Source organism: Dama dama, chromosome 23 (genome assembly GCF_033118175.1).
Source record: "Dama dama isolate Ldn47 chromosome 23, ASM3311817v1, whole genome shotgun sequence".
Classification (NCBI taxonomy): domain Eukaryota; kingdom Metazoa; phylum Chordata; class Mammalia; order Artiodactyla; family Cervidae; genus Dama; species Dama dama.
In genome coordinates, this window is record NC_083703.1 from 33,618,640 (window position 1) to 33,644,604 (window position 25,965).

Below are 25,965 nucleotides of genomic sequence, written 5' to 3' on the forward strand. Positions count from 1 at the left end.
TTGAAAATCATGTAATGTCCAAATAATTCTGACTTAATGGTTTTTTTTTTTTATTTAAGGCATAGCGCATGATGATTGGATTGATGTATGTTGTGAAATGATTACCACATAAGTTCAACTAACGTCCATTTTCTCATTCAGAAACAATAAAAAGAAAAGGAGAAAAGAAGAAAGGGGAAAATACACTGTTCTCTTTGTGAAGAGGACGCTTAGGATCTACTCTCTTAACAATTTACCTGTATATCATACAGCAGTGTTAGCAATATTCGTCATGTTGTATGTTATATCCCTTGTAGTTATTTATTTTATAAGCAGAAGTTTATACCTTTTGACCACCTTCCTACAATTCCCCTTCCCCACCCCCCACCTCTGATAACCACAAGTCTAATCTGTTTTTCTATGGCTTTGTTTTTTTGGGAGGGGTTCTTTGTTTGTTTAGATTCCACATATAAGTAATAGCATGCAGTATTTACTTTTTCTCTCTGACTTATTTCATTTAGCATAATGCCTTCAAGGTCCATTCATGTTGTTGCAAATGTTGATGTTTTGTTTTGTTTTTTAATTTATTTTTTATTTTTTCATTTATTTTTATTAGTTGGAGGCTAATTACTTTACAATATTGTAGTGGTTTTTGTCATACATTGACATGAATCAGCCATGGATTTACATGTATTCCCCATCCTGATCCCCCCTCCCACCTCCCTCTCCACCCAGTTCCTCTGGGTCTTCCCAGTGCACCAGCCCTGAGCACTTGTCTCATGCATCCAACCTGGCCTGGTGATGTTTCACCCTAGATAATATACATGTTTTGATGCTGTTCCCTTGAAACATCCCACCGTCGCCTTCTCCCACAGAGTCCAAAAGTCTGTTCTGTACATCTGTGTCTCTTTTTCTGTCTTGCATATAGGGTTATCGTTACCATCTTTCTAAATTCCATATATATGCGTTAGTATACTGTATTGGTCTTTATCTTTCTGGCTTACTTCACTCTGTTTAATGGGCTCCAGTTTCATCCATCTCATTAGAACTGATTCAAATGAATTCTTTTTAATGACTGAGTAATATTCCATGGTGTATATGTACCACAGCTTCCTTATCCATTCGTCTGCTGATGGGCATCTAGGTTGCTTCCATGTCCTGGCTATTATAAACAGTGCTGTGATGAACATTGGGGTGCACGTGTCTCTTTCAGATCTGGTTTCCTCAGTGTGTATGCCCAGGAGTGGTATTGCTGGGTCATATGGCAGTTCTAATTCCAGTTTTTTAAGAACTCTCCACACTGTTCTCCATAGTGGCTGTACTAGTTTGCATTCCCACCAACAGTGTAAGAGGGTTCCCTTTTCTCCACACCCTCTCCAGCATTTATTGCTTGTAGACTTTTGGATTAGCAGCCATCCTGACTGGCATGTAATGGTACCTCATTGCGGTTTTGATTTGCATTTCTCTGATAATGAGTGATATTGAGCATCTTTTCATGTGTTTGTTAGCCATCTGTAGGTCTTTGGAGAAATGTCTGTTTAGTTCTTTGGCCCATTTTTTGATTGGGTCATTTATTTTTCTGGAGTTGAGCTTCAGGAGTTGCTTGTATATTTTTGAGATTAATCCTTTGTCTGTTTCTTCATTTGCTATTATTTTCTCCCAGTCTGAGGGCTGTCTTTTCACCTTGCTTATAGTTTCCTTTGTTGAGCAAAAGCTTTTAAGTTTCATTAGGTCCCATTTGTTTAGTTTTGCTTTTATTTCCAATATTCTGGGAGGTGGGTCATAGAGGATCCTGCTGTGATTTATGTCGGAGAGTGTTTTGCCTATGTTCTCCTCTAGGAGTTTTATAGTTTCTGGTCTTACATTTAGATCTTTAATCCATTTTGAGTTTATTTTTGTGTATGGTGTTAGAAAGTGTTCTAGTTTCATTCTTTTACAAGTGGTTGACCAGTTTTCCCAGCACCACTTGTTAAAGAGGTTGTCTTTTTTCCATTGTATATTCTTGCCTCCTTTGTCGAAGATAAGGTATCCATAGGTTTGTGGATTTATCTCTGGGCTTTCTATTCTGTTCCATTGATCTATATTTCTGTCTTTGTGCCAGTACCATACTGTCTTGATGACTGAGGCTTTGTAGTAGAGTCTGAAGTCAGGCAGGTTGATTCCTCCAGTTCCATTCTTCTTTCTCAAGATTGCTGTGGCTATTTGAGTTTTTTTTTTTTTTTTTTTTTTGTATTTCCATACAAATTGTGAAATTATTTGTTCTGGTTCTGTGAAAAATACCATTGGTAGCTTGATAGGGATTGCATTGAATCTTAATGTTTTAAGTGAGATAATACAAAAAGTCATTTTTTTTTGAGAGTCCCAGATCATCCATCCTAAAGCAATTCTACTGAAATGAGAAATTCACATTGCCATCTCCTTATGTCACAGACATCAAATCTTCACTGATGATGGTCAGCACTCATATTTAAACTTCAGTGTTAGATGATTTGGACTTCCCTGGTGGCTCAGATTATAAAGAATCTGCCTGCAATGCGGGACACCTGGGTCAACACCTAGGTCAGGAAGATCCCTTTGAAGACCATCTGTGTTCTCTGGGAGCATAAAATCTAACCTTGACGTTAAGAAATATTCACTGAGTATGGCAGGCATTGGAAGCACAATGATAAGAGGTGGTTTCTACCTCTACAACTTTACTGTTTGGTGTGTAAGATGAGACCTGCATAGAAGATACAGAGCATTATAAAGAGATCAGTGTCAACTCCTTATGAAGTAACATACATAGTGAATGCTACAGGGTTTCTCAGGGGAGAATCTGGTGAACTTAGTAAGAGTGGTTGGGGAATCATTTATTCCATCCAACAGCAGCAACCAGGAACCTGAAGGTCTGTTTATTTGACTTCTCATCCCATTCAGGTGGCTTCACCTAATGGAGCTTTTCTATCAGCCTGCACCCCTCGCCAGGCAGTTGATCAGTTCCTCCTTGGCAACCCTAACACTTCTGTTCTTTCTCTTTTCCTCTGCTGAAGTGCCTAGGATGCAATGCAGTTGTTGGCGTGTCTGTCTCTCCTTGGAGATTCTGACTCGTGGAAACAATAGTTTTGTCTTGTTTATTTTTGAATCCCTCCTGCCCCATAGAGTACCTAGAATGTTGTGAGTGTTCCCCCTCCACAAAAGTGTTCACTGCATGAGTCAATAGAGGAATGAATGAATTCACCAGGTACAAGTTGAGCCCTGAAGAGAGGTTACAACATTGCATTCTTTTAAAGTATTTATTTGGCTATGTCCGGTCTTAGCTGTGGCACATGGGATCTTCAGGATCTTGTTTATCTGCAGCACACAAGATCTCTATTTGCAGCATGTGGGAGCTCTAATTGTGGCATGCAAACTCTTAGTTGCAGCACCTTGGACCTAGTTCCCTGACCAGGGATTGAACCCAGGTCCCCTGCATTGGGAATATGGAGTCTCAGCCACTGGACCACCAAGGAAGTCCCTTGCATTTTTAAAATAACACAGAGACCTCTATCGGCATGTAGTCATCAAAAATAAAGAAAATTAAGTAGCCCTAGAATAGGAATTCTGTTTGATTTAGAAGAGGAAGTTATTTTCTGGGTGCCACTGGTCTTTATTAAACTGCCCTTAGTTTAAGCCTCTGGATTTTCCACTTCCTCTGGAGCACTAGTTAGCAGAAATTATGGTGCAGTGCAGTTGGAATTATGGGTTAGAGTCCAGTCTTTGCCAGATAGAGTCATGCGATTTGAGGCCTGCCCTCTGATTTTCTTCATATGCAAAGTAGAAGTAATTATACTTCATTTACCCACCAAAAGCTGTTGACCTTCTGACTCAGAAGGGATCTTGAAGTCTGTAATTCACTGGAGGCACAGAAGAAATGGCCAGGGGGAGAGATGCGTGTAGTAAAAGAGGAACTTGTAAAGATGTCTTAGGCATTGCAATTCCTCCACAGACGTCGTGCCCCAGACATCAGCATCATGACGCACTACACATTTGTTTTCTGCTTCACTGCCTTTGGAGAACCTCCACCACTGCTTTCTGTAAAGTAGAAATTTGCACCCCCACCGCAGATGTGTTAAACCCAGTATCTCCCTGTTTAGCTACAGTCTTGTCTCTGTATGGCTCCTTCACACCCATTGGCTACATCAGCTTTTTTTTTTTTTTTTTTCTCCCTTTGGCAACACCATTCGGCATGAAGGATCTTAGTTCCCTGACTAGGGATCAAACCCATGCCCCCTGAAGTGGAATCATGGAGTCTTAACCAGTGGACTGCCAGGGAATTCCCTCCATCAGCAATTTGATCTCAGATATACTTTTTTCCTTTTTACTTTTTTTGTATTTTTTTTAATTTTTATTTTATATTATAGTATAGTTGGTTTACAATGTTGTGTTAGTTTCAAATATACAGCAAAGTGATTCAGTTATACATACACATATGTCTATTCTTTTTCAGATGCATTTTAGAAATCTAGGTTCCTAAATTTTCTTTGGTGGAACATAGCTTCCTTCATTTCCCTTTCTATCTACTTAAATCCCATGATTGACCATCTGAGTCATTTCTGAATAAGGAATTTCAATTTCTTTGACACTTGAGCCATCCTTCCATTCCACCTGCCCCGCCTGGTTCCATGCTCTGAGCCACTTCCCTAACCTCATGTTAACACAGTGGGGAGGTGTAGGGAGTTGATACAAGAGCTTTAGTGCCTTGGTGTCAATTAGGTCTGGTTTCAAATTGTGTCTGACACAGTTACATCTTCTTAATACCTTCTTGGTTTACTATTTTTCAGCTCAATTTTTAGAGACCATGTGGCCTTTTAGAAAATCTTCCGGAAGGTTTTAATTCTTCAACTCTGTATTTCTGAGTATTCTGTATAGCTTTGTTAAAAATGCGGCGGAGGGGGAGTGTTTTGTTTTTTGGCTGCACCACACAGCATGCAGAACTTCCCTGGCTAGGGAACAAACCTTTGCCTCCTGCAGTGGAAGCACTGAGTCTTAACCACCAGACAACCAGGGAAGTCCTAAATAAAAATGCAGTGTTTTAGATTTGGATCAGACTGGCCATTTGTGTTTTTACTAAGCCCCACCCCCAGCAACTGAATCTGATGTAAAACAAAATTCGAGCATCACTGCCATAGAATACACTCTCTTCAAGTGGAGATTCCCATTCCTGAGTATGAGGAGTTGTTAATGAGATAAAGGAAAATTTGCATTGTGTTCTAGGGATCAGTCATTCTTAAATTGAAGATGTACGTCAGTCATGGTGATTAAAAAAAAAAAAAAAAAAAAATCTGTGGTTTGGCTCCACCTGCTGGCATTTCAGTGCAATACTTTTCAGGTGGGGCCCAGAGCCCTTTATTTTTTTAAAGTATCACACACAAGCCATTCTCTGGTATACTATGGTCTGATACATCTGCAGTGGAAATAAATACATGCTGGGGATAGCAGTATTCCAGTTTAAGTTAGTAACTTATTAAATATAAGGGCAATATTGGAGTTGTTTAAAGAATTTATAGGTGTAACATTCCTGTTCAGAGTATGGATTTTAGAGGACTGTTAAGGGTTGTCCCCTGGATAATGTTCTGTGCAATCTTTGTTGCATGATTTGTACATCTTACAGGAGTGTTTATAATAGTGAACAATGGAAAGGTTAAGTAAGTGGTTATATTAATCATGCATCCATGTTGTTAAATATTATGTAGTGATTGAATATTAAGCTTGTTACATGCATAGCTGGGAAAACCACTTATAAGTGAAAGCAGCATATAAAATTTGACTTAAGATATGATTACAACTGTGTAATTCATACAGAATAGAGATTAAACTTAAATTCACCCAAATAAAATTGTAATTGAGATCTCTGGGGACAAAATGAATTTATAGATGTAATATCTCATAAGTCTACAAATTTGTTACTAGTTCTTTGTCTTAAGATATTGCTACCACCAAACCCTGAAAATAATATGATGCTGTTTCTTCCCTCAATGAAATCACATTTAAATTCAGAGTCACCAGTGCTAGTTTACATTCAGCTCAAGACAGCAAGCCTTAAAATAGCCTTAATGACGCATGCAAAGCATTTTCCTAGGAACAGACTCTGGACTTAATAGTGTCTGAAGCCATCCATCAATACTCATCTGGTGCCCTGGTGCGTTAGGAAGCGGTGCCAGCAATGTGTGTTTCTTCCTGTCAGTTACCCAGCCACACAGAGAATTAATGCCGCCTGCTTTAATTAGCCAAAGTGAGGAAGGAGATTGACTTTTCAATTGTTCCTGCTTCTTCAAAATACTTGTCTTTTTCTGACTGTACAGTAGCAATGGCAAACTGCCTTGCCAAATTAAAAATCATCTCCTGAGGTTTCTCCTGTGTTTTTGATGTGTCATAGCTGAGCCAGGCTATCACTGGACAAGGGGCTCAGACCCTCAGATGCTGCTTCCTGCCACTCCATGACCTTGAATGAGACCCTAAGTTGCTGGGCTTCATCTTTTTCATTTTGAAAATGAGAGGCATGGATTTGCTAACGAAAGGCTGTTTTAGCTCTCAACGTCACGATGATGAAATGTTATGTTTCAGCATAGTTCACTGAAATTTCTCACCTAGAAAAAGGGCCTTTGGAAAATATATAATGAGACTTTTGGGAAAGGAATGGGCCCTCACGGTGGGGGAGGGGAACCTTGTGAATCTAGACCTGGCCGCAGCTTGAGGGATCAGCTCGTGTTAGAATTCAGAGGCACCCACAAATCTGTTACCTCACATACAAGGATGCGAGGGAGAGAGAGGCAGGGTGACATTCCAGGAACTGGGGACTCTGTTCTGTCATAGCTTCCTGGAACCAGGCCAGGGGCTTAGTCAGGTTCATGAACTGAGGCGGCGTGATCAGGCTGTACGAAGGTGAAGATGCCAGCTCACCCCGTTTTCCTCCTTCGTGCCCTGTTACTCAGGGACTGTGCCGCTTTCCTGAGAGAGAAGGCCTGGTTGCGGGGAGGGGGGCGGCCCGGGGATGAGCTTGTAGCTGGGAAGCAACAGGGAAACCTCCAGTTTGTGCTTTGAAAGACCAGACTCGCTGTTGCTTTGGCAACCCAGTGGTGCCTGCTCAGCCCTGGACCTCATTCATTCTAAAAATAGGGCTGTAATTTTTTAAATGTTTATTTTACGTTGGAGTTTAGTTGATTTACAATATTAGTTTCAGGTGAATAGCAAAGTAATTCAGTTATACTTGCACATATATCGACTCTTTGTCAAATTCTTTCCCCATTATTACAGAGCATTGAGTAGAGTTCCCTGTGCTATACAGTAGGTCGTTGTTGATTAAAACAGTAATTATTGATCTTTGGCTCAAGAAGCACTTCACTGGTATTTCCCCTGACCCTGCCTCCCAGCTCCCAGATAAGCCAGTCTTACTGTTTTAAGACATGGGGCTTAGGTTTAGAAAAGTTGATGGGCACTGGGTCACACAGACCGTTCATGACCAGGGATGGACTGTCCAGGCTTTCCCTGTAATATAATGACTATCTCTTGTTTCCCACAGAACCACTGGGAAGAGCCCTGACCTGTAATGAAGCACAGCTCAGTATTCTCAGGAATTTTGTGATTTCAATATTCCTTTTCAGATGGTTTCCAATTCTAATGTTTTCTAGAACTTGTTGAAGATATTTTTGTTTGTTTTAATTTAATTTTTATTTTATATTGGAGTATAGTTGATTTACAATGTTGTGTTAGTTTCAAGTGTTAGTTATACGTCTATGCTTAGCTGATACATATCTGCCCAGGATGACAACTTCTGTTTGTCTATAAGGCCCCTTAATAAAATAGCAGCCTGTCTGCAATTTTCTGACATTCACAGTAAATATACACTTAAGCAAATTTATGCAAAAAGCTGTTTTTTGCATAAAAAACAGCCATCAACTTTTCTAAGCGTAACCCCCACGTCTTAATCAGTAAACTGATTCAGTTAGAAAGGTCCGTCTAGTCAAGGCTATAGTTTTTCCAGTAGTCATGTATGGATGTGAGAGTTGGACTATAAAGAAGGCGCCAAAGAATTGATGTTTTTGAACTATGGTGTTGGAGAAGACTCTTGAGAGTCCCTTGGACTGCAAGGAGATCCAACCAGTCCATCCTAAAGATCAGTCCTGGGTGTTCATTGCAAGGACTGATGTTGAAGCTGAAACCCCAATACTTTGGCTACCTGATGCGAAGAACTGACTCATTTGAAAAGACCCTGATGCTGGGAAAGATTGAGGGCAGGAGGAGAAGGGGACAACAGAGGATGAGATGGTTGGATGGCATCACCGACACAATGGACATGGGTTTGGGTGAACTCCGGGAGTTGGTGATGGACAGGGAGCCTGGCATGCTGTGGTTCATGGGGTCGCAAAGAGACACAACTGAGCAACTGAACTGAACTGAACTGATTCTTTTTCAGATTCCCACATAGGTTATTACAGAATATTGAGTCAAGTTCTCTTGTGCTATACAATAGGTCCTTGTTGATTATCTATTACATATATGTAATATGTAACATATATGATAACATATATGTAACATATATGATAATCCCAAACTCCTAATTTATCCCTCCCCGCAACCTTTCCCCTTCGGTAACCATAAGTTTGTTTTCAAGGTCTGTGAGTCTGTTCCTGTTTTGTAAGTAAGTTCATTTGTATCATTTTTTTTAGATTCCACATATAAATGATATCATATGGTATTTGTCTTTGACTTATGTCACTTAGTGTAATAATCTCTAGGTTCATCCATGTTGCAGTATATATACATATACACCACATCTTCTTTATACATCTGTCAATGGGCATTTCAGTGCTTCCATGTCTTGGCTGTTGTAAATAGTGCTGTTATGAACATAGAGTTGCATGTATCTTTTTGAATTGCTGTTTTCTCTGGATACATGCCCATGAGTGATATTTTAATGTGTCCATTAAGATGTTTGAAATGTATACAGTGAAAAATAGGTGGCCCACTGGCACAGCCACTTGATTTAGATCATGAAATTCATGAGTAGTAGATTTTCTTTATGCTCTTATAAGGGGCATAAAGTTAGTAGGGAGGAACCCAGTGATGGTGGCCTCCATATTAATCCATGTGTGACTCACTTGGGAAGCTCCTCTTTCACCAAGAACAGAATACAGATATTCTGTTATTTTTTAAAATTTATTTATTTTTAATAGTTGCTTTACAGTTCTGTGTTGGTTTCTACCAAACATCAACATGACAAACCAGGCTATTTTTAAGCTTGAGGCAGATCTCAATATGGGAAGAGCACAGAGAAAAAGAGGAGATAAGGACCACACAGTAGAAAAGAAAAATGTCCTCTGGTTTCTGAGTAATTGGCATGATGTATTGTTTTTAAGAGAAAACCCTAGAAAAAAAACAAATTTTTGGATAAACTTGCTTAAGTGTATATTAATAGCAGACTTCAGACAATTGCAGACAGGCTGCTATTGTATTAAGAGGCCTTAGAGACAAACAGAAGCTGCCATCCTGGGCAGAGATGTATCAGTTGAGCCTAGACTTGTGAGGAAAGGAGGTGTTATGTTATATTGTACAGAAGATTTCTGAGCCACTCACCCATAGAAAGAATAAGTGACAATTAATATAAAACCCTGGAATACACCATCTGTAATTTGTTGTTATTCGGTTGCTCAGTTGTGTCTGACTCTTTACGACCCCATGGACTACACATGCCAGTCTTCCCTGTCCTCCACTGTCATCCCAGAGTTGGCTCAAACTCATGTCCCTCGAGTCGGTGATGCCATCCAACCATCTCATCCTCTGTTGTCCCCTTCTCCTCCTGCCCTCAGTCTTTCCCAGCATTTGGGTCTTTTCTAGTGAGTCAGCTCTTTGTACCAGGTGGCCAAAGTATTGGAGCTTCAGCATCAGTCCTTCCAGTGAATAGGGCTGATTTCCTTTAGGATTGGTGGATTTGATCTCCTTGCAGTCCAAGGGGCTCTCCAGAGTCTTTTCCAGCACCGCAATTCAAAAGTATCAATTCTTCAGTGCTAAGCCTTCTTTATGGTCCAGCTCTCACATCCATACGTGACTACTGGAAAAACCATAGCTTTGACTACACGGACCCATGTCGGCAAAGTGATGGCTTTGCTTTTTAGTATGCTGTCTAACTTTTCTTCCAAGGAGCAAACGTCTTTTAATTTCGTGGCTGCAGTCACCATCCACAATGATTTGGGAGTGATTTGTAATTTTCTTACATATAATCATGCTTCTGTTGCAACAAGATATGTTGGGCATATTTTTCATTCCATAATGGAGGTTCCATTTTTCTTAATTCTTTTGTTGTCTATAAAAAGATCAGATTAAAAGTTCTCTCTAGGACTATCCTTATGGCTCAACTGGTAAAGAATCCACCTGCAATGCGGGAGACCTGGGTTCAATCCCTGGATTGGGAAGATCCCTTGGAGAAGGGAACAGCTACCCACTCCAGTATTCTGGCCCGGAGAATGCCATGGACTGTATAGTCTGTGGGGTTGCAAAGAGTCGGACATGACTGAGCGACTTTCACACACACAGGACTATCCGTAGCTATTGTTGAAAAAGCTGGAATTTTTATTTAAGGAAGTACTTAGAAAAGAAAACTCTCTTCAAATTCTCTTGGCTTTGAATGACTCTTGTCTATTCTAGATAAACTAACTTGTCCTCAAAGGAAAATGAATTATCAATATTTAAGGTATACAACATGCTGTATGTTTTTATTTTGTTGACACTTTCAAAAATTGAATTTTAAATAATTTCACATGTGGCAGAAACCCTGGAATAAATGTACCTTGCTGCCAAGAATACCTTCTTGAAGGTGTCACAACTAACTTGGATAAGTTTATATATACTTGATTAGAAAAAAAAAAAAAGTACTCAGATCATTTGAGCATCACAGTCTATTTTTTAACTTGTATTTTAAATGTTAGAGGTATGGGATTGAAGATATGGAATCTGCTCTCTCCATGGGTGCACTGCAAATTACTCATAGCCTGAACAATTATGGGGAACCCAGCACACCTGAATTTAAATAAAATGACTAAGATACACAGGGGGAAGTAGGTACATTGTAATTCATTTCTTCCAAATTCTTCTATTACACGTGGGAAGGGGGAAAAAAATCCTATAAATCTAGGGCTACTTGGATGCTTAAAATGTTTTAATTTTTAGCATTTCTTTTTGAAAGTAAAAAGATTTAATTTTGTTGGATGGATAGATAATGGTATAGATATAGCTGGAGATCTCTCTATATATTTATCTGTTCCTGAAACCCTTTACCTGATTTTTTTTTCTGCCAGGAGTAAACACAAATAACCACTGAGTCTATGATGCCCTGTGCTGAGAAATTTCTACAGGCATACCTGAAATTCTAATAAAAATTCCAAGAAGACAACTTTTGAGAACCATAAATAATTAAGAAAACTTCAGGGACCCGTGGTAGGGACTGACTCTCTCAAAACGCATTGACAAATTATTAGGACCGTCCTCCAAGGCAACACTGGAAGTACATGAGGAAGACAGCTCATCACTTTTAGAGTCAAGCAATGCTTTTAATTTTAAAATTTTATCTCGCAGGTTGATCATGATCTATTAAACTTGGCTTTGAATGTCTCTGGGCTATTCCAGATAAACTAACTTGTCCTCAAAGGAAAATGACTTACCAGTATTTAGAGCATTCAGAATAGTACACATTTGATTTTGTTGACACTTTCAAAAATTGAATTTTAAATAATTTCAAACAGTGGAAGAAACCCTGGAATAAACATACATTTTATTTTCCAAGAATACCTTCTTGAAGGTGTCACAACTAACTTGGATAAGTTTGTGTATGCTTTGTTAGAAAAAAAATCACTCCAATTATTTGAAGATCACAGTTCATTTTTTAATTTGTATTTTTTAAAGATTTTTTGATGTGGACCATTTTTAAAGTCTTTATTGAATTTGTTACAGTATTTTTCTGTTTTATGTTCTGGTTTATTTGACCAGCTCCTAGCTCCCCAACCAGGGATCTTAGCTCCCCAACCAGGGATTGAACCCACACCCCATGCCTTGGAACTGGTTAAGTGGAAGTCTTAACTGCTGGACCACCAGGGGTGTCCCTTTAATTTGTATATTAAGTATTAGAGGTGTGAGTTTTTTTTTTTCTCTTTTTGTTACCAATCTGATTACTGAAAGGCTGATTCTCCTTGACTCTCTAGAATAAGTCCTTCTGTTTAAACATTAACTACAGCATGCACCATCACATATAATGCATCTCCTTTCTAAAACATATCACAAGTGCCATTAATAGTATTATTGCTTCAGTATTTCTCTCCTGCTAGGGTATCAGCTTCATAGAGCAAAAACTTTCTCTCTCTTGAGCTCCCATAAAGAGGACATATTGCATTCAGAAGAACTCAATAACTACACAATCAATTAAAGAGGAAATGGTTTGATTACTGAGCTAATTCTACCAAGTGTAAGTAGCTGACTCTTTGCGACCCCATGGGTTATACAGTCTGTGGAATTCTCCAGGCCAGAATACTGGAGGGTGTAGCCATTCCCTTCTCCAGGGGATCTTCCCGACCCAGGGATCGAACCCAAGTCTCCCACATTGCAGGCAGATTCTTTACCAGCTGAGCCACCAGGGAAACTCAAAAATACTGTAATAGGTAGCATATCCCTTCTCCAGGGGATCTTCCTGACCCAGAAATCGAACTGGGGTCTCCTGCATTGCAGGTGGATTCTTTACCAGCCGAGCTACCAGGGAAGCCCAGCTCAGCTACAGATAACAGAATTCAGAATTTTTATATCACTAGCATATCATCTAGAGGGCTTTCCCAGTGGCTCAGCAGTAAAGAATCTGCCTGCAGTGCAGGAGACATGAGTTCAATCCCTGGATCAGGAAGATCCCCTGGAGGAGGGCATGACAACCCACTCCAGTATTCTTGCCTGGGAAGTCCCATGGACAGAGGAGTCTGGTGGGCTACAGTCCTTGGGGTCACAGAGTCAGACACAACTGAAGTGATCGAGCACTATCATCTAGATTCCTAGAGCTTAGGATCTATAGTCAGGATTAAGAGACAATCAGTAATTTTATACCCTGTTTGTGGACAAGAGAATTAGCACATCTTTCTGGAGGAAAATTTGTTAATATGTATCAAATCTTTGCAAATATAAATGCCCTTTGATCTAAAAATGTATGTAAGGAAATAATTAAGGATAGAATATTTTTTTACTTGTTTATTTTTAAATTTTTTTAACTTTTTATTTTATATTGGAGTATAGCTGATTAGCAATGTTGTGATAGTTTTAGGTGGTCAGCAAAGGGACCCAGCCATATATATATTCATTCTCCCCAAACGCTCCTCCCAGGATGGAATACTTTCATGTCATCATATGAAAGTCGCTCAGTTGTGTCCGACTCCTCGTGACCCCATGGACTATACAGTCCAAGGAATTCTCTAGGCCAGAATATTGGAGTGAATAGCCTTTTCCTCCTCCAGGGGATCTTCCCAACCCAGGGATCGAACCCAGGTCTCCCATGCAGGTTCTTTACCAGCTGAGCCACAAAGGAAGCCCAATACTTTAGATGTGTGCAATAGGCTGTTTTTGTCCTCTGACCCCAAATTTATATGTTGAAACCCTAGCCCCGCCAAGTGAAGTTATTAAGAGGCAGGCCTTTGGGAGGTGATGAGGTCATGAGGGTGGAGCCCTCCTGAGTGGGAATAGTGCCCTAATCAAAGAGACTACTGGAGATGTACTAGTATTTTTGTTTTCTAGAAAGCTTGTGTATCATCTCTAAAATGTTAAGCGATTGAATTATAGATGACCTTTTCTTTCTCTGATTCAGTATTTTGCAGTAAAATTTTTTAAAGGGAAAATTCAGTTAGGTATTTTTGGTGGGGGATAAGAATTTCAATGAAGAACTATAAACAAGTCTAAAAAGCTATAATGAAGGAACACTGAATTTAAATTATTTGAAAAGTTAGCACAAATATGAATAAGTGAAACTTTGAGAAGTTATGAAATAAGTCAGCTGTACAGTATTGTCATGAGATATTATGATAGGTAATAGGAATTGTGGGAAGATTTAAGAATGAGTAGAAATAAATGAAAATGAAGGCATTACAGAAGAGGCTATAGTCTGTCTTGATAACAATACAGTGTCTATAAGAACATGTGCTTTTGTAGCCCCAAAATACCTTGATTTGAATCCTGGATCCTTACTATTTAGACTCACGAGTATAAGATTTTTATGGAGATTAAAAGGCTTTTAAACTCAGTTGTTTCTATGTAATAGGTACACAATGAATTAAGCATTTCTTAGTTACTGTGGTCTAATAATATTTGAGAAAATAAGTCTGTTTACCAAGTTAAGCCATATCTCTCTGTTGCCACAGATATGCTCAAGTAAGTCACATTATTTGTACCCAGTAACCATCTGCTTTCTCTGAAACCTTAACTCACAGAAAGTCATGGGGAAGTTGGATATATCTCCGACTTGACTGAAAATGTCTTGAGCAGATCTTTGAGATGCCTTTACCAACAATCTTTAGAGTAACTACAAGTGTTAAAGTAATTAAACCAGGAGGCCATTAGGTGGGTGTCTCTAATGACTTGATAACCTCCGTAAGCACACCTAAGCCAGAGCCTTGTACTTCTAAGTGCATGCTCACCCAGAAAATAAAATTTAAGTACAATCAATCACAAACAGCCAACCGGGTTTTCCCAAACAAGACAACCGCTAAAGCTGTAGCCAATCACATGATTTCCTTGCTTTGCTGCTGTATCTTCTCTATGAACGCCTAGCTCCTGTTGGTTGGAATGCCCCTCAACACTTTTGGTTAGGTGCTACCTGATTTGTTTCGATGTTTGCTTGAATAAAACCTTGAGGAGTTTCCCTGGTGGTCCGGTAGTTAAGACTCTGCATTTCCACTGCAGGGGATGTGGATTCAATTCCTGATTGGCAAAACTAAGATCCCACGTGGTGCACAGCGAGGCAAAACTAAATAATTTTAAAACCTTGGAAATGTTTATATGCCTCAGTTTATCTTGTAACATAGATATTGTCAGAGTTTAATGGTAGGTGTTCAAATAATAACTTTGCATCTAAAAATACAACCCAGTTAATATTCAGCATTTGTCATGATTAGAAGAATATTCATCCTGTGAGCTGATTTCTGCCTTCTTTCAGTTTGGATCCCTTAAGGATGCTGTTCTACCCTCTCCAGCACAGTGCCAGTTAGTCTCAGACCTTGGGAAAATCTTACACCAATAAGTACGGGTAGCAACAAACATTTTTCAAGTGTCCAGAGAGTGACCAGACTCAGTTTCACGTTCAGAACTTGCCACCCACAGCTCTCTACACTGATTCATTCCCTGCCAGAACATTTGGTTTTGGTCCTGGAGATACTCTGCTCTGGTGTTTGAAGGTTGTTTTCTTTTTTTTCTGTTGAAGAAAAACAGAACACTCATGTGAAATAAACAATAACCAAGTCAGTACACAACAGACTTGCCTAAGTGTGGATCCCTAGAACTGTGTGGTCTTAACTGAAATCACAGCTGTTGGAGTGAAGAAGAAAGTGAAGATTACAGAGTTAAAACAAAATATAATGTGTCTCTCCCTATTTGTCAGCCTGTACTTCATAAAGGCTTTCCTTGCACTTGTTTAGAATGCTCCCTGGGGTATTCTTTGTAGTGTATAATTTTCTAAATCAGTACAGAATAGACATTTTTATAACGGTTTAAATGCAAAGCAGTAGTTTGGAAGGGATACCCCTGTTGATTCCTCTTAATTTTTTCAGTCCTTTCCTTGTCGCAGAATAAAAATAGTAAGGAAAACCATGGTGGCGACATGTCAAAAAACCACTTGGAGTTAGAGATTCTGGATGATTCTGAGCTGCCCATTGTGGACTGAGGCGTTTCATAGAACATTGTGCCTGGCCCCTGTCGAGATGGTCTTCCATCACCACACTTTTTATTTTGTTCTTTAAGTTTTTACTCTTTCAGAAAAATAGAAATAGTATAAATTAGGGAAAACCAACTAATAAATGGGACAGCCACATGGGTGAAATTTTAACAGATAAGCAAAGAGAATGAATGGAAATGTCAGGTTGTTATTCAGGAGTTGGAGGTAGCAGCTGTGCAAAAAATGTGGCCAACCAATAGCTAAAGAGAGTGAGCAGGTATGTTTGAACCCAGCCTCTTATCAGCTGCCTTAGCTGAAGCTGCTGGGTCTACTGTAGACACAAGTTTCCTGGCTAGCATCTCGATGGGCTTAAGGAAGGAACCCTGTATCCTGCAGCATCCTGCCCTGTGAAGTCTGCAGTGTTGGATTTTAAACAAAATAGATGCCAAGATGTGTTAGAAAAAAGGAGTGAATTTTTTTTTTAGTATTTATCTCTTTGGCTGGTCTGGGTCTTAGTTGTGGCACGTGGAATCTTCGTGGCATCATGCAAGATCTTTCCTTGTGGCACACAGACTCTCAAGTTGTGACACACAGGCTCAGTATTTGTGGGGCATGGGCTTAGTTGCTCCATGGCATGTGGGATCTTCATTCCCTGACCAGGGATTGAACCCACGTCCCCTGTATTGCAAGGCAAATTCTTCACTGGACCACCAGGGAAGTCCCAAGGAGTGAATTTTGATTGACTTGACATTTTCCTAATTTTCTCTGAAAAGTATATAGGAATTTTGTATAATGAAATAATCTTTGGTTGCAAATGACACTTTGATATCAAAATAATGTAGATTAAACTTGTGTTTTTCATTAGCAATATAGGACCCCCCCCCCCCCCCCGCATTGATTTACTTAAAGCAACTGTTTAGTCTTCTTGGCCTCCCATAACAAAATGGCATCGTCAGCATGGCTTCAACAGAAGAAATGGGTATTCTCAGAGTTCTGATCCCAGACTGTTTCTGGTGAGGCCTCTCTCTTTGGCTTGTAGGCGGCCACCTTCTCCCTGTGTCTTCACATGGCCTTTTCTCTGAGGCCTCAGGTGTCTCCTGTTTCTCTTCTAAGGATAACAGTACCATCAGATTAGGGCCACACCCTTATGACCATCTCTAAGCAAACCCTGAGTCCATAACAACTGAAGAAAAAACAAATTTAAGCATTTTAGTTTCTTCTTTTTTTTTGTACAACATGCCTAAAATAAAACTTGCTTGCTCCTGAATTTATACCATGAGATTCTAAATAACTTAAGAACTACAGTTCTCCTGCTTGGTAAGACTTATCAATAGTAAAATTGAATATAGACAGTTCTGTTCTTAAGAGGCTGACTTAATTGAAAACGACTTCACCTTTCTTCTCAGGCCTGGAGACAGCTATTCTATAACCCAGAATAAATAAAGTGCAGCACGTTCTCGCCATATTGGTTTCTTCCCCAGTGACCTGGAGGAGCTGCAGTGCCTTTTGAAGATGCTATTCTCGGGAGAGACAGCTCCATGGGGAAAATGAAGCCAGTACACTTTTATTGAAAGCGGAGTTTTATTTTTATGGCTGCGCTGGGTCTTCACTGCTGCACACAGGTTTTTCTCTAGTGGGGCAAGCGGGTGCTACTCTCTAGTTGTGGTGCCTGGGCTTCTCATTGTCGTACCTTGTCTTTTTACAGATCACAAACTAAAAGGCGTTCAAGCTTCAGTAGTTGTGGTGCGTGGGCTCAGTAGCTATGGCTCCCCAGCTCTAGAGCACTGGCTCAATAGTTGTGGCATGAGACTTAGTTGCCCTGTGGCATATGGAATCATCCTGGACCAGGGATGGAACCCATGTCTTCTGCATTGGCAGGTGTGTTCTTACCTACTGCTCTACCAGGGAAGTCCAGAGAAGGCTTTCCTAATACTGAATGATGGCAGACTACCCCAAAATTGAAGATATTATCTCTCTTCTTTGTATAGAACTTCTCCTTTGATGACTTCCCTGGTGGCTCAGATGGTAAAGCGTCTGCCTACAATGCAGGAGACCCGGGTTCGATCCCTGGGTTGGGAAGATCCCCTGGAGAAGGAAATGGCAACCCACTCCAGTACTCTTGCCTGGAAAATCCCATGGATGGAGGAGCATGGTAGGCTACAGCCCATGGGGTCACAGAGAGTCAGACACATCTGAGTGACTTCACTTTCACTTTCTCCTTTAGTAAGTTTATCTATTGGATGCTTGCTTTTCCTGGTGACTGGTAATTAATCCTTTATATGACCTCAGAACCAAAGTGATGAGCTCTCTAATAAACAAATTGGAAAGGTGCTATATGTCTTCCTACCCAGAAAAATAGATCTTTGTGTCATTATTATTCCGAGCTTCACCAGGCACACTGATTTTGTAGCTTTGAGTACTGCCTGATTTCAGCATTCAGAAATAATGTATTTCAATTCAGTTTTTTAAGGTGAATATAATATTTTAAGGATTACCATTATTTACTCCCCAAAACACTTTTGCAAGAGCTTATCTACTTTTTAATCATCTATGAAAAAATGAAAAATCAGATATTCCTTATCTTTTGCTTCATAAATAAATTTAACTTATATCAGGATTGTAACTCATTTCAGTGGTGTTTAAGGAGATACTATTTCAAATTTTGTTTTAAACGTACGCTTCTTTGCTTGATTCTTAGTTAATATAGCTATTTTCAATTTCATAAGTATATATGTATGCTTGCACTTACATATATGCATATCAATCATATAAAACAAAATCCTAATGAGACCAACCTTAGTTCCTTAATGATTCATCCATTTGATTTTTATGGGCCCTGGAACCATGGTAACAGAACTTTGCCTTGAGTAGGTGCTGGATAAGCTCCTGATGATTGATTCCTCTAACAGAAAGGAATCAGTCCTTTAGTTCAATCTTTTAACCATTATTAATGTATACCTAGCACTTTGGTAAAGGCTTGGAGGCTGGCATAAAAAATAAATAGGAATATAAATCATTTGCCTGAAAAGGGTTATAACCTAGTTGAAAGATCATCTCAGGAGAGTAGGTTAAAAAGTTCCCAAATATATAAACTTTATTTGTATATATACTGTAATAGACACATCTGTGAAATTGCTGTAGAAAATTCAAAACAAGATGGGGAATGGTAGTTTTAAGGCCATTATCTTTTTTTAACTTTTTATTTTATATTGGAGTATAGCCGATTAACAGTGTTGTGATAGTTTCAGGGGGACAGTACAGGGACTCAGCAATACATATACATGTATCTAGTCTCCCCAAACTCCCCTCCCATCCAGGTTGCCACATAACATAGAGCAGAGTTCTCTGTGCTATGCAGTAGGTCATTAAGGCCATGATCTTTTAAAACTGAGGGACAGTGGTTTTGAATCTGTTATCTCTGTGATGATGCTCATGACATTCCCACATGGCATGGCTAGCTTCCCATAAATCCATGACCTTGACTCTCAAGTGGGCTTTAGTCCTGCTTGGTGGTCCCACCATAGTTACTTCCCTTGTTCATTTAGACTTCCACACTCTGAATTACTTCACTGAGTTTTTTCTTCTCTTCTAAAACCTCCAATTCCTTCTGCCCTGTCTTTACTCCCACCTTTCTGTTCCACTGGGAAAGAGAAACAATTAGAGGAGGACATCACATCACCTCTGTGGCCAGAATTTGCCCTTGTTCATGCTGCCTCCTTGCCTCTGGGGCCCCGTCCTCCACTTACACACTGGATCTCACCACCTCCTCTGCCAAAGCGAAAACAATGTTCTAGCACTTCTGTCCTCTGGTTCATAGATCATCACATTTTTTTTCTCCTTCTCTACTGACTCATTCCCAACAGCACTGATTTTTGTTATTTCTCCTACTTTAAATGGAAAAAAAAAAATCTTGACTCACTTTTCCTACCACCAGTCACCCCATTTATTTCTTCCCTTTGTTGAAAAATTCCTTAAAAGAATTGTCTATACTTACTGTATCCAGTTCCCCTCCTTTTAATCTCTTTTAACTCCAATATGACTTTATCTCCAGCAAGCAGCTGAGTGGGCTCTGGTCAACAGCAACCTCCAGGTTGTGAATCCATGTGGCAGGTGTCAGCGTTCAGTATTTGACTGATGAGCAGTGTCTGACCCAGTTGATCACTTCCTGCTCCTCGAGACACTTACCTCCTGGAAACCAGGAGTCATTCTCCACTTCGCAGTTGTTCTCCACTCTTTGGAAGTTGAGGCAGTTTTGTAGTTGGAGTGCCCTCGCATATGTTGATTTCCTTGGCAGTATCATCCAGATTTACCACCTTATATCTATTTTTTTTTTTTTTGACCATGCTGCAAGACAGGGGGGATCTTAGTTCCCTGAGCAGGACTTGAACTCATGCTCCTTTTAGTGGAAACACAGAGTCTTAATGACTAGACTGACAGAGAAGCCCCTGCCACCTTGTATCTTTAGCCCAGATCTTTCCGTCAGACTTTCAGACCTTGAGCCCTCTTCCAAAGTCTAGTTGGATGCTTCATATCATCTCAAGCTTTACACATTCAAAACATGTAAAACTTTGGTATGTTCTATAAAAATATTGAATCACTAATTGCACACTTGAAACTGATACAATATTGTAAGTCAACTATACTTCAATTTAAAGGAAATGTAAAATTTTTTATTTTTGCCTCCTGTGCACTTAGCCCTCCCCTGTGTATCACCTGATGAGTACATTATCCTTCTCATAGCTCAGACCCAAAGCCTTTGGCATCATTGTCAGCTCTCTTTCACACCCTTATCAAATCTATCAGCAGATTTAGTTGATTCTACTTTGAAAACATATCCAGAATTGGACCTTTTTTTTTCTTTTTTTTTTTTTTTACCACTTCTATTGCTGCTGCTCTGATTTAAACACCATCATCTCTTCACGTGAGTAACTGTGAGCATCTCCAACTGATTCTCCTGTTTTTACTTCAAAGTCACCAAATCTTTTCCGTTCACCAGCCATCACAGTCCTTTTAACATGTCAGACCACATCACTCCTCTGCTGACAAGCCTCCAGTGATTTTAATCTCACTTAGAATAAAAGCCACACGTCTTAACTCTGAGCTACAAAGTCAGGTATCACCTGAGAGCTCTGACCTCATCTTTTGTTAGCTCCCCTGGTCCCCTGCACTCCGCTATTCTGAGCTCCTTGTCGTCTCCGAGCGCATCTGACCTGCTCCCACATTAGGGCCTCTGCGCTGGCTCTTCCCTCCGCCTGGAGTTCAGGCACCTGCATTCTCTTACCTCTTCATGCTTTTGTCCAAACACTACCTCCTCAAGGCAGGCTATCTATACGACCCTGGAAAATTGTCCCTGCCCTGGCACCTGGCACCCCGGCTTTCCCTACCATGTTTTCCACAGAATTTGTCTCTTTCTAACATGTTGTATACTTTATTTGATTATTATGTCTATTATTTGTAATCTGTCTCTCCCCCTCTAGAATGTAAGCCCTTAGAGGACAGGGAATCTTAGTTTCTGTTGGTCATTGATGTAATCCAACTGTCCAAAACAGTGCCTGACACATAAATAATGGATGGATGGGTGGACAGATAGGTGGGTGGGTGGATGGATAGATGCATGGGTGGGTGGGTGAATAAAGAGAAAATTGAAAACTCAAAAGAGGCTTTCCCTAAACACCTCATTTCACTGCCAGTCTATCTTCTGCTCGTGGTCACTCTATTCATATAACTTTGTTTTACTCTATTCCTTATTTGAAATCATCAACTATCTTGCTTATGATATCTCCTCTACTAGAATATAGGTTAAACTTTGTGAGGGTAAGAACCTGAGATAGTAAGCATGTACTTAATAAATATTCATTAAATTAATCCATTTTAGACAGGAAACTTGAATTTCTCAAATCAATTAACTACATATGTAAATTTTATTTTATGACAAATCTGTGATTATTTGCTTATTCAGTCTGATTCAGTGTTCAGTTATCAGGATATATAAATAGTTGTTATATTCTTTTTATCACTGTGGTTTGCTTTGGTTTGCTATTAAAGACTTCTCAGGCTACCCTTGATACTTTATAATAAACTACCAAAGATCTTTTAAAAGGTCAATGATAGGCAAGTATTAATAAAGCAGATAGCTCTGATCTTATTTCTGAAAGTACCTCACCATATCTTTGTCTGAGTAATTCCATTGTAAGTCTCAATGGTTATAGTCCTACTTGAGTCATTTAAAATCATAGAAAAGCATAGCAAGTTTTATAGGAAATTATTATGTACAAGAAAATGGATCAGAGACTCATTAAAATGTTAAACTGTCTTTTCTGCAGTCTCTTATAATAGACATCTGGGTCATTTAAATTCTTTATACTTTACAATTTCTTTAAAAAATGCTACAAGTTGGAAGTCCTTAATATTTAAGAAAAACCCATTGTAGACTTGAAAACAAACTATGGATTTCCCTCATATGTTATTAACTATTAATGGTCTCTGAATGAAAATGGAAAAACATAATTTGCTATTTAGCATAATAAAATGTATTAAGAAATGAAGAAATTGATTCCTGAAAATTCAAGTAACTATTAATCATCAGAATTCTATTTTTATTCTTATTTGAGTGAATTTCATTTTGCTTTTTAACAGCAGATATTCCATCATTAGCACATTTTTCGTTAACTGTATGTAAACATTGTTGTAGCCATTAAAATGATTAGCTTTACTTTTAACTCATTAAGTTATTGTTTGGGAAGCAAGCTCAAAAGAAAGCCATGAATTTGTGATAATTTGTCTTATCCTATTTCATGACCAGAGATTTGGGGGTTTGGTTTTGTTTTTGAGCTTCCACATATAAGTGAGATCAGACAGTGTTCGTCTTTCTCTTATTTCACTTAGCCTAATGCCCTCCAAGTCCATCCATGTTGTTGCAAATGACAGGATTTCCTTCTTTCTCATGGCTGAATAGTATTCCTGCATGTGTGTGTGTGTATCTCACATCTTTATTATCCATTCATCTGTTGGTGGACACTTAGGATATTTCCGTGTCTTGACTATTGTGAATGATGCTGCTATAAACATGAGTCTAGATATCTCTTTGACGTAGTTGTTTTGTTTTCTTTGGATATATGCCCAGAAGTGGAATTGCTGGATCCGAAGAGATTTGTTAGTTAATGATCTCCTACTTAACAGTAATTATTTTCTGACAGCCTTAGGTCTAGTGATTCTAGAAGACTATGAAAAAATAATAATTGCTCCTGCTATAAACGTAAAACATATCTCTGACCGGCACTTAGGGGCTTCCATGAGTCAGGCTTCCAAGGTGCCAGTGGAGCTTCTTTAGGTTGTGGGAAAAATCAAGTCCTGTGGCCCCAGAACTGCCCACAATCCATCCCCCTGGACCTGCCAGCTGGGCTCCTATACTGCTTGCTGTGTAAAGCTCCTTATCTAAGGGAAGCATGGTTGGTCATAGGAGTTGAGACAGGTGGGGAGTCACACTCAGAACTGTAATCTTAATCTAAGAACATAAAATCATCATCTGTTGCCCTGGTTATTATATGCTAACCTTCACACCTCTTTATTTTTCTTTTCTCAGTGTTCCCTCTTCCTACCACTCCAGTGTCTGAAAAGTTGGTCATTGGGAAAAAGAGAAGAGATTTTCATAGGATCCTTTATAGAGTTGTACATTTAAAACTTAGATCTTCCACTGGTTTAAATATATGTGTGTGTGTGTGTGTGTGTGTGCGCACATGCACGCACGTGCACTACACTTAAAGTCTGTATCCTCTGAGGAATTTTTAAGAAGTCCCTGAGAGAGATGAGAGATCATGTCATTTAAAAAAAAAATCTTGGATTTATATTTTAGGGATCAGAAACTCTCTCCAATAGTGGATTGATTATACTCAGAAAATCCTATTTCTAGTAGTAAAACTGAGTCTAATTAAAACTGCATCTTAGGGAAAAGGGCACCAACATGTCCTGCTGGTTGCAGTTTAAATTGGCAGAGCCCATTTGGACAGTAGTTTGGAATAGATTTTTAAAAGGTCTTGATAACTCATGGCTTACTCATGCTACCTCTGGGAATCTATCCCAAGGAGAGAATCCTAAATAGAAAGAGGCTTTTTGTACAAAGATTTTTCAAAGCAGAATATTTATCATAATGAAAAAACCTCTAAACCTAAATGTCAAAAAAGGGGTTGAATTACCGAGGTAATTTTTTAAATGGTAGAGTAAAAAGAAGTGTACCACATGAAAAACTACTATGTTACTTTAAGATTTGGATATGAATTAGGTACATTATGGTTATAGCTATGGGAAACAAATTTCTATATTATTTAAAATGATATTTCCATTTTTCCCCTGAAATACCGTTTGCATTGTCACACGTTGACGTATATACACTACCGTGTGTAATACAGACAGCTCATGAGAAGCTGCTATTTAGCACAGGGAGCTCAGCTCAGTGCTCTGCGATGACCTAGAGGGGCGGGATGGGGAGAGAGGGAGGCTTAAGAGGAAGGGGACATATGTATACTTATGGCTGATCCCCATTCTTGTGCAGCAGAAACCAACACAACATTGTAAAGCAGTTATCCTCCAGGGAAAAATAAATAATTTTTTTAAAAAACCAGGATTGTGTTTCAGTGGTAGAACTATTAGGCAACTTTTACTGTTCTTCTTTAAAGTTCATATTTCCATATGAGGAGCAGCCCTCTTCTAATATGAAAACTCGTAATGGATGTCACGAATTGGATGTCATGTCTTTCAGTCCCCTTCCTGTCTACTGTGCCTTTATCTAGAACCTGGACCTCTTTCCTGCATATTGTGGATGAATCTCCATAACCATGGCTCTTCTAAACTCAGCCCTCACCCAGACAGTAGTCAGCTAGAACAGATTAACTATGGAAAATTCAGAAGTGAAGATGGGTTCTTTCTATTCCAGTTCCCCCTTATCCCTCATGAGCAGTCCTGATGAAGAGCTCTTTGAATAGGAAGAAACAGCTCAGAAGAAATCCTCTTGCCCACATTGTGAAAGAAACCCAGAGCTAGTTAATACCTCTTTTCACTATTTCTGAGTTTACCTGTTTTTTTTTTTAACCTTGTGATTAAGTAGGTATTGCTTGACAGAGGACAAAATGTATCTGTAAATTTGCAAAGCATCAAATGGTGAAGAATAGCTTACTGAATGTTATCATCTTTAGTGACTGAGAAAACTCAAGGAGGACAAATATTAGAATAGAAAGTCATTGCTTTCATGATACCCAGCAGCCATGAATATACTTTTTAATAGTCATAAGATATATTCCTTGGTTCTTTCTTCAGGCAAAACAAAGTATGTTTTAGAATTATGTCATTAAAAAAAATTATTTTTTTAACTTTTGGCTGCATTGGGTCTTAGTTGTGGCATGAGGGCTTAGTTGCCCTACGGCATGTGGATCTTAGTTCCCCAACCAGGGATCAAACCAGAGTCCCCTACATTGGAAGATGGATTCTTAACCACTGGGCCACGAGGGAAGTTCCCTCTTCTATTATTAATTAAGGTAGATTTGGGGGTGTATATGGCAGTGGCCAAGTCTTTTTCACTGAAACACAAGAACTTGGCATTTCAAACCTGTGTATGTTTCCTGATTTCCATTTGTTACAAGTTTTTATGTTGTAAACACATATTTCAGTAGTTCATCTTTACCTTCATTGCTTGGAGTGCTTTCATAAAGCATAGTGGCCTTTTTCTAGTTCAGAAATGGGTGTATGTGGCTGAGCGCCCAAAGGTTTCCCATGTTGGAAATACTAAGATGGTGTTTTGTGATAAAGAACCAAATTGAGGAAAAACAACAACTGTGACAACAGTTATTCCGTGTATGTTTGTATTTTGAGGGGAAAAGAGAAGGAACACTTGTTTCTTTTTTTATTTTTTTCCCCCTTTTTCCATTTTAGACAAAGCCCGTTGCATTTGCAGTTCGGACAAATGTCAGCTACAGTGCTGCCCACGAAGATGATGTTCCCGTGCCAGGCATGGCCATCTCATTCGAAGCAAAAGATTTTCTGCATGTTAAGGAAGTAAGGAGAATAACTGCAATTTCTAGCTGCATGATTTTTTT

At 39.2% G+C, this 25,965-nt stretch overlaps 1 protein-coding gene and 1 non-coding gene across 3 annotated transcripts in view; both read left to right on the plus strand.

Annotated features, from left to right (window-relative positions):
* CACNB2 (calcium voltage-gated channel auxiliary subunit beta 2) overlaps positions 1-25,965 on the plus strand; it is a 420,013-nt gene that overhangs the window by 338,176 nt on the left and 55,872 nt on the right. For both annotated transcript variants that reach the window (XM_061126317.1, XM_061126318.1), the window contains exon 4: positions 25,802-25,924. In XM_061126317.1, coding sequence (XP_060982300.1) covers positions 25,802-25,924 — 123 coding nt within the window. The remainder of the gene's footprint in view (positions 1-25,801; positions 25,925-25,965) is intronic.
* TRNAC-ACA (transfer RNA cysteine (anticodon ACA)) lies at positions 17,888-17,959 on the plus strand. The gene has a single exon. It is a non-coding gene; the product is annotated as a tRNA-Cys (tRNA).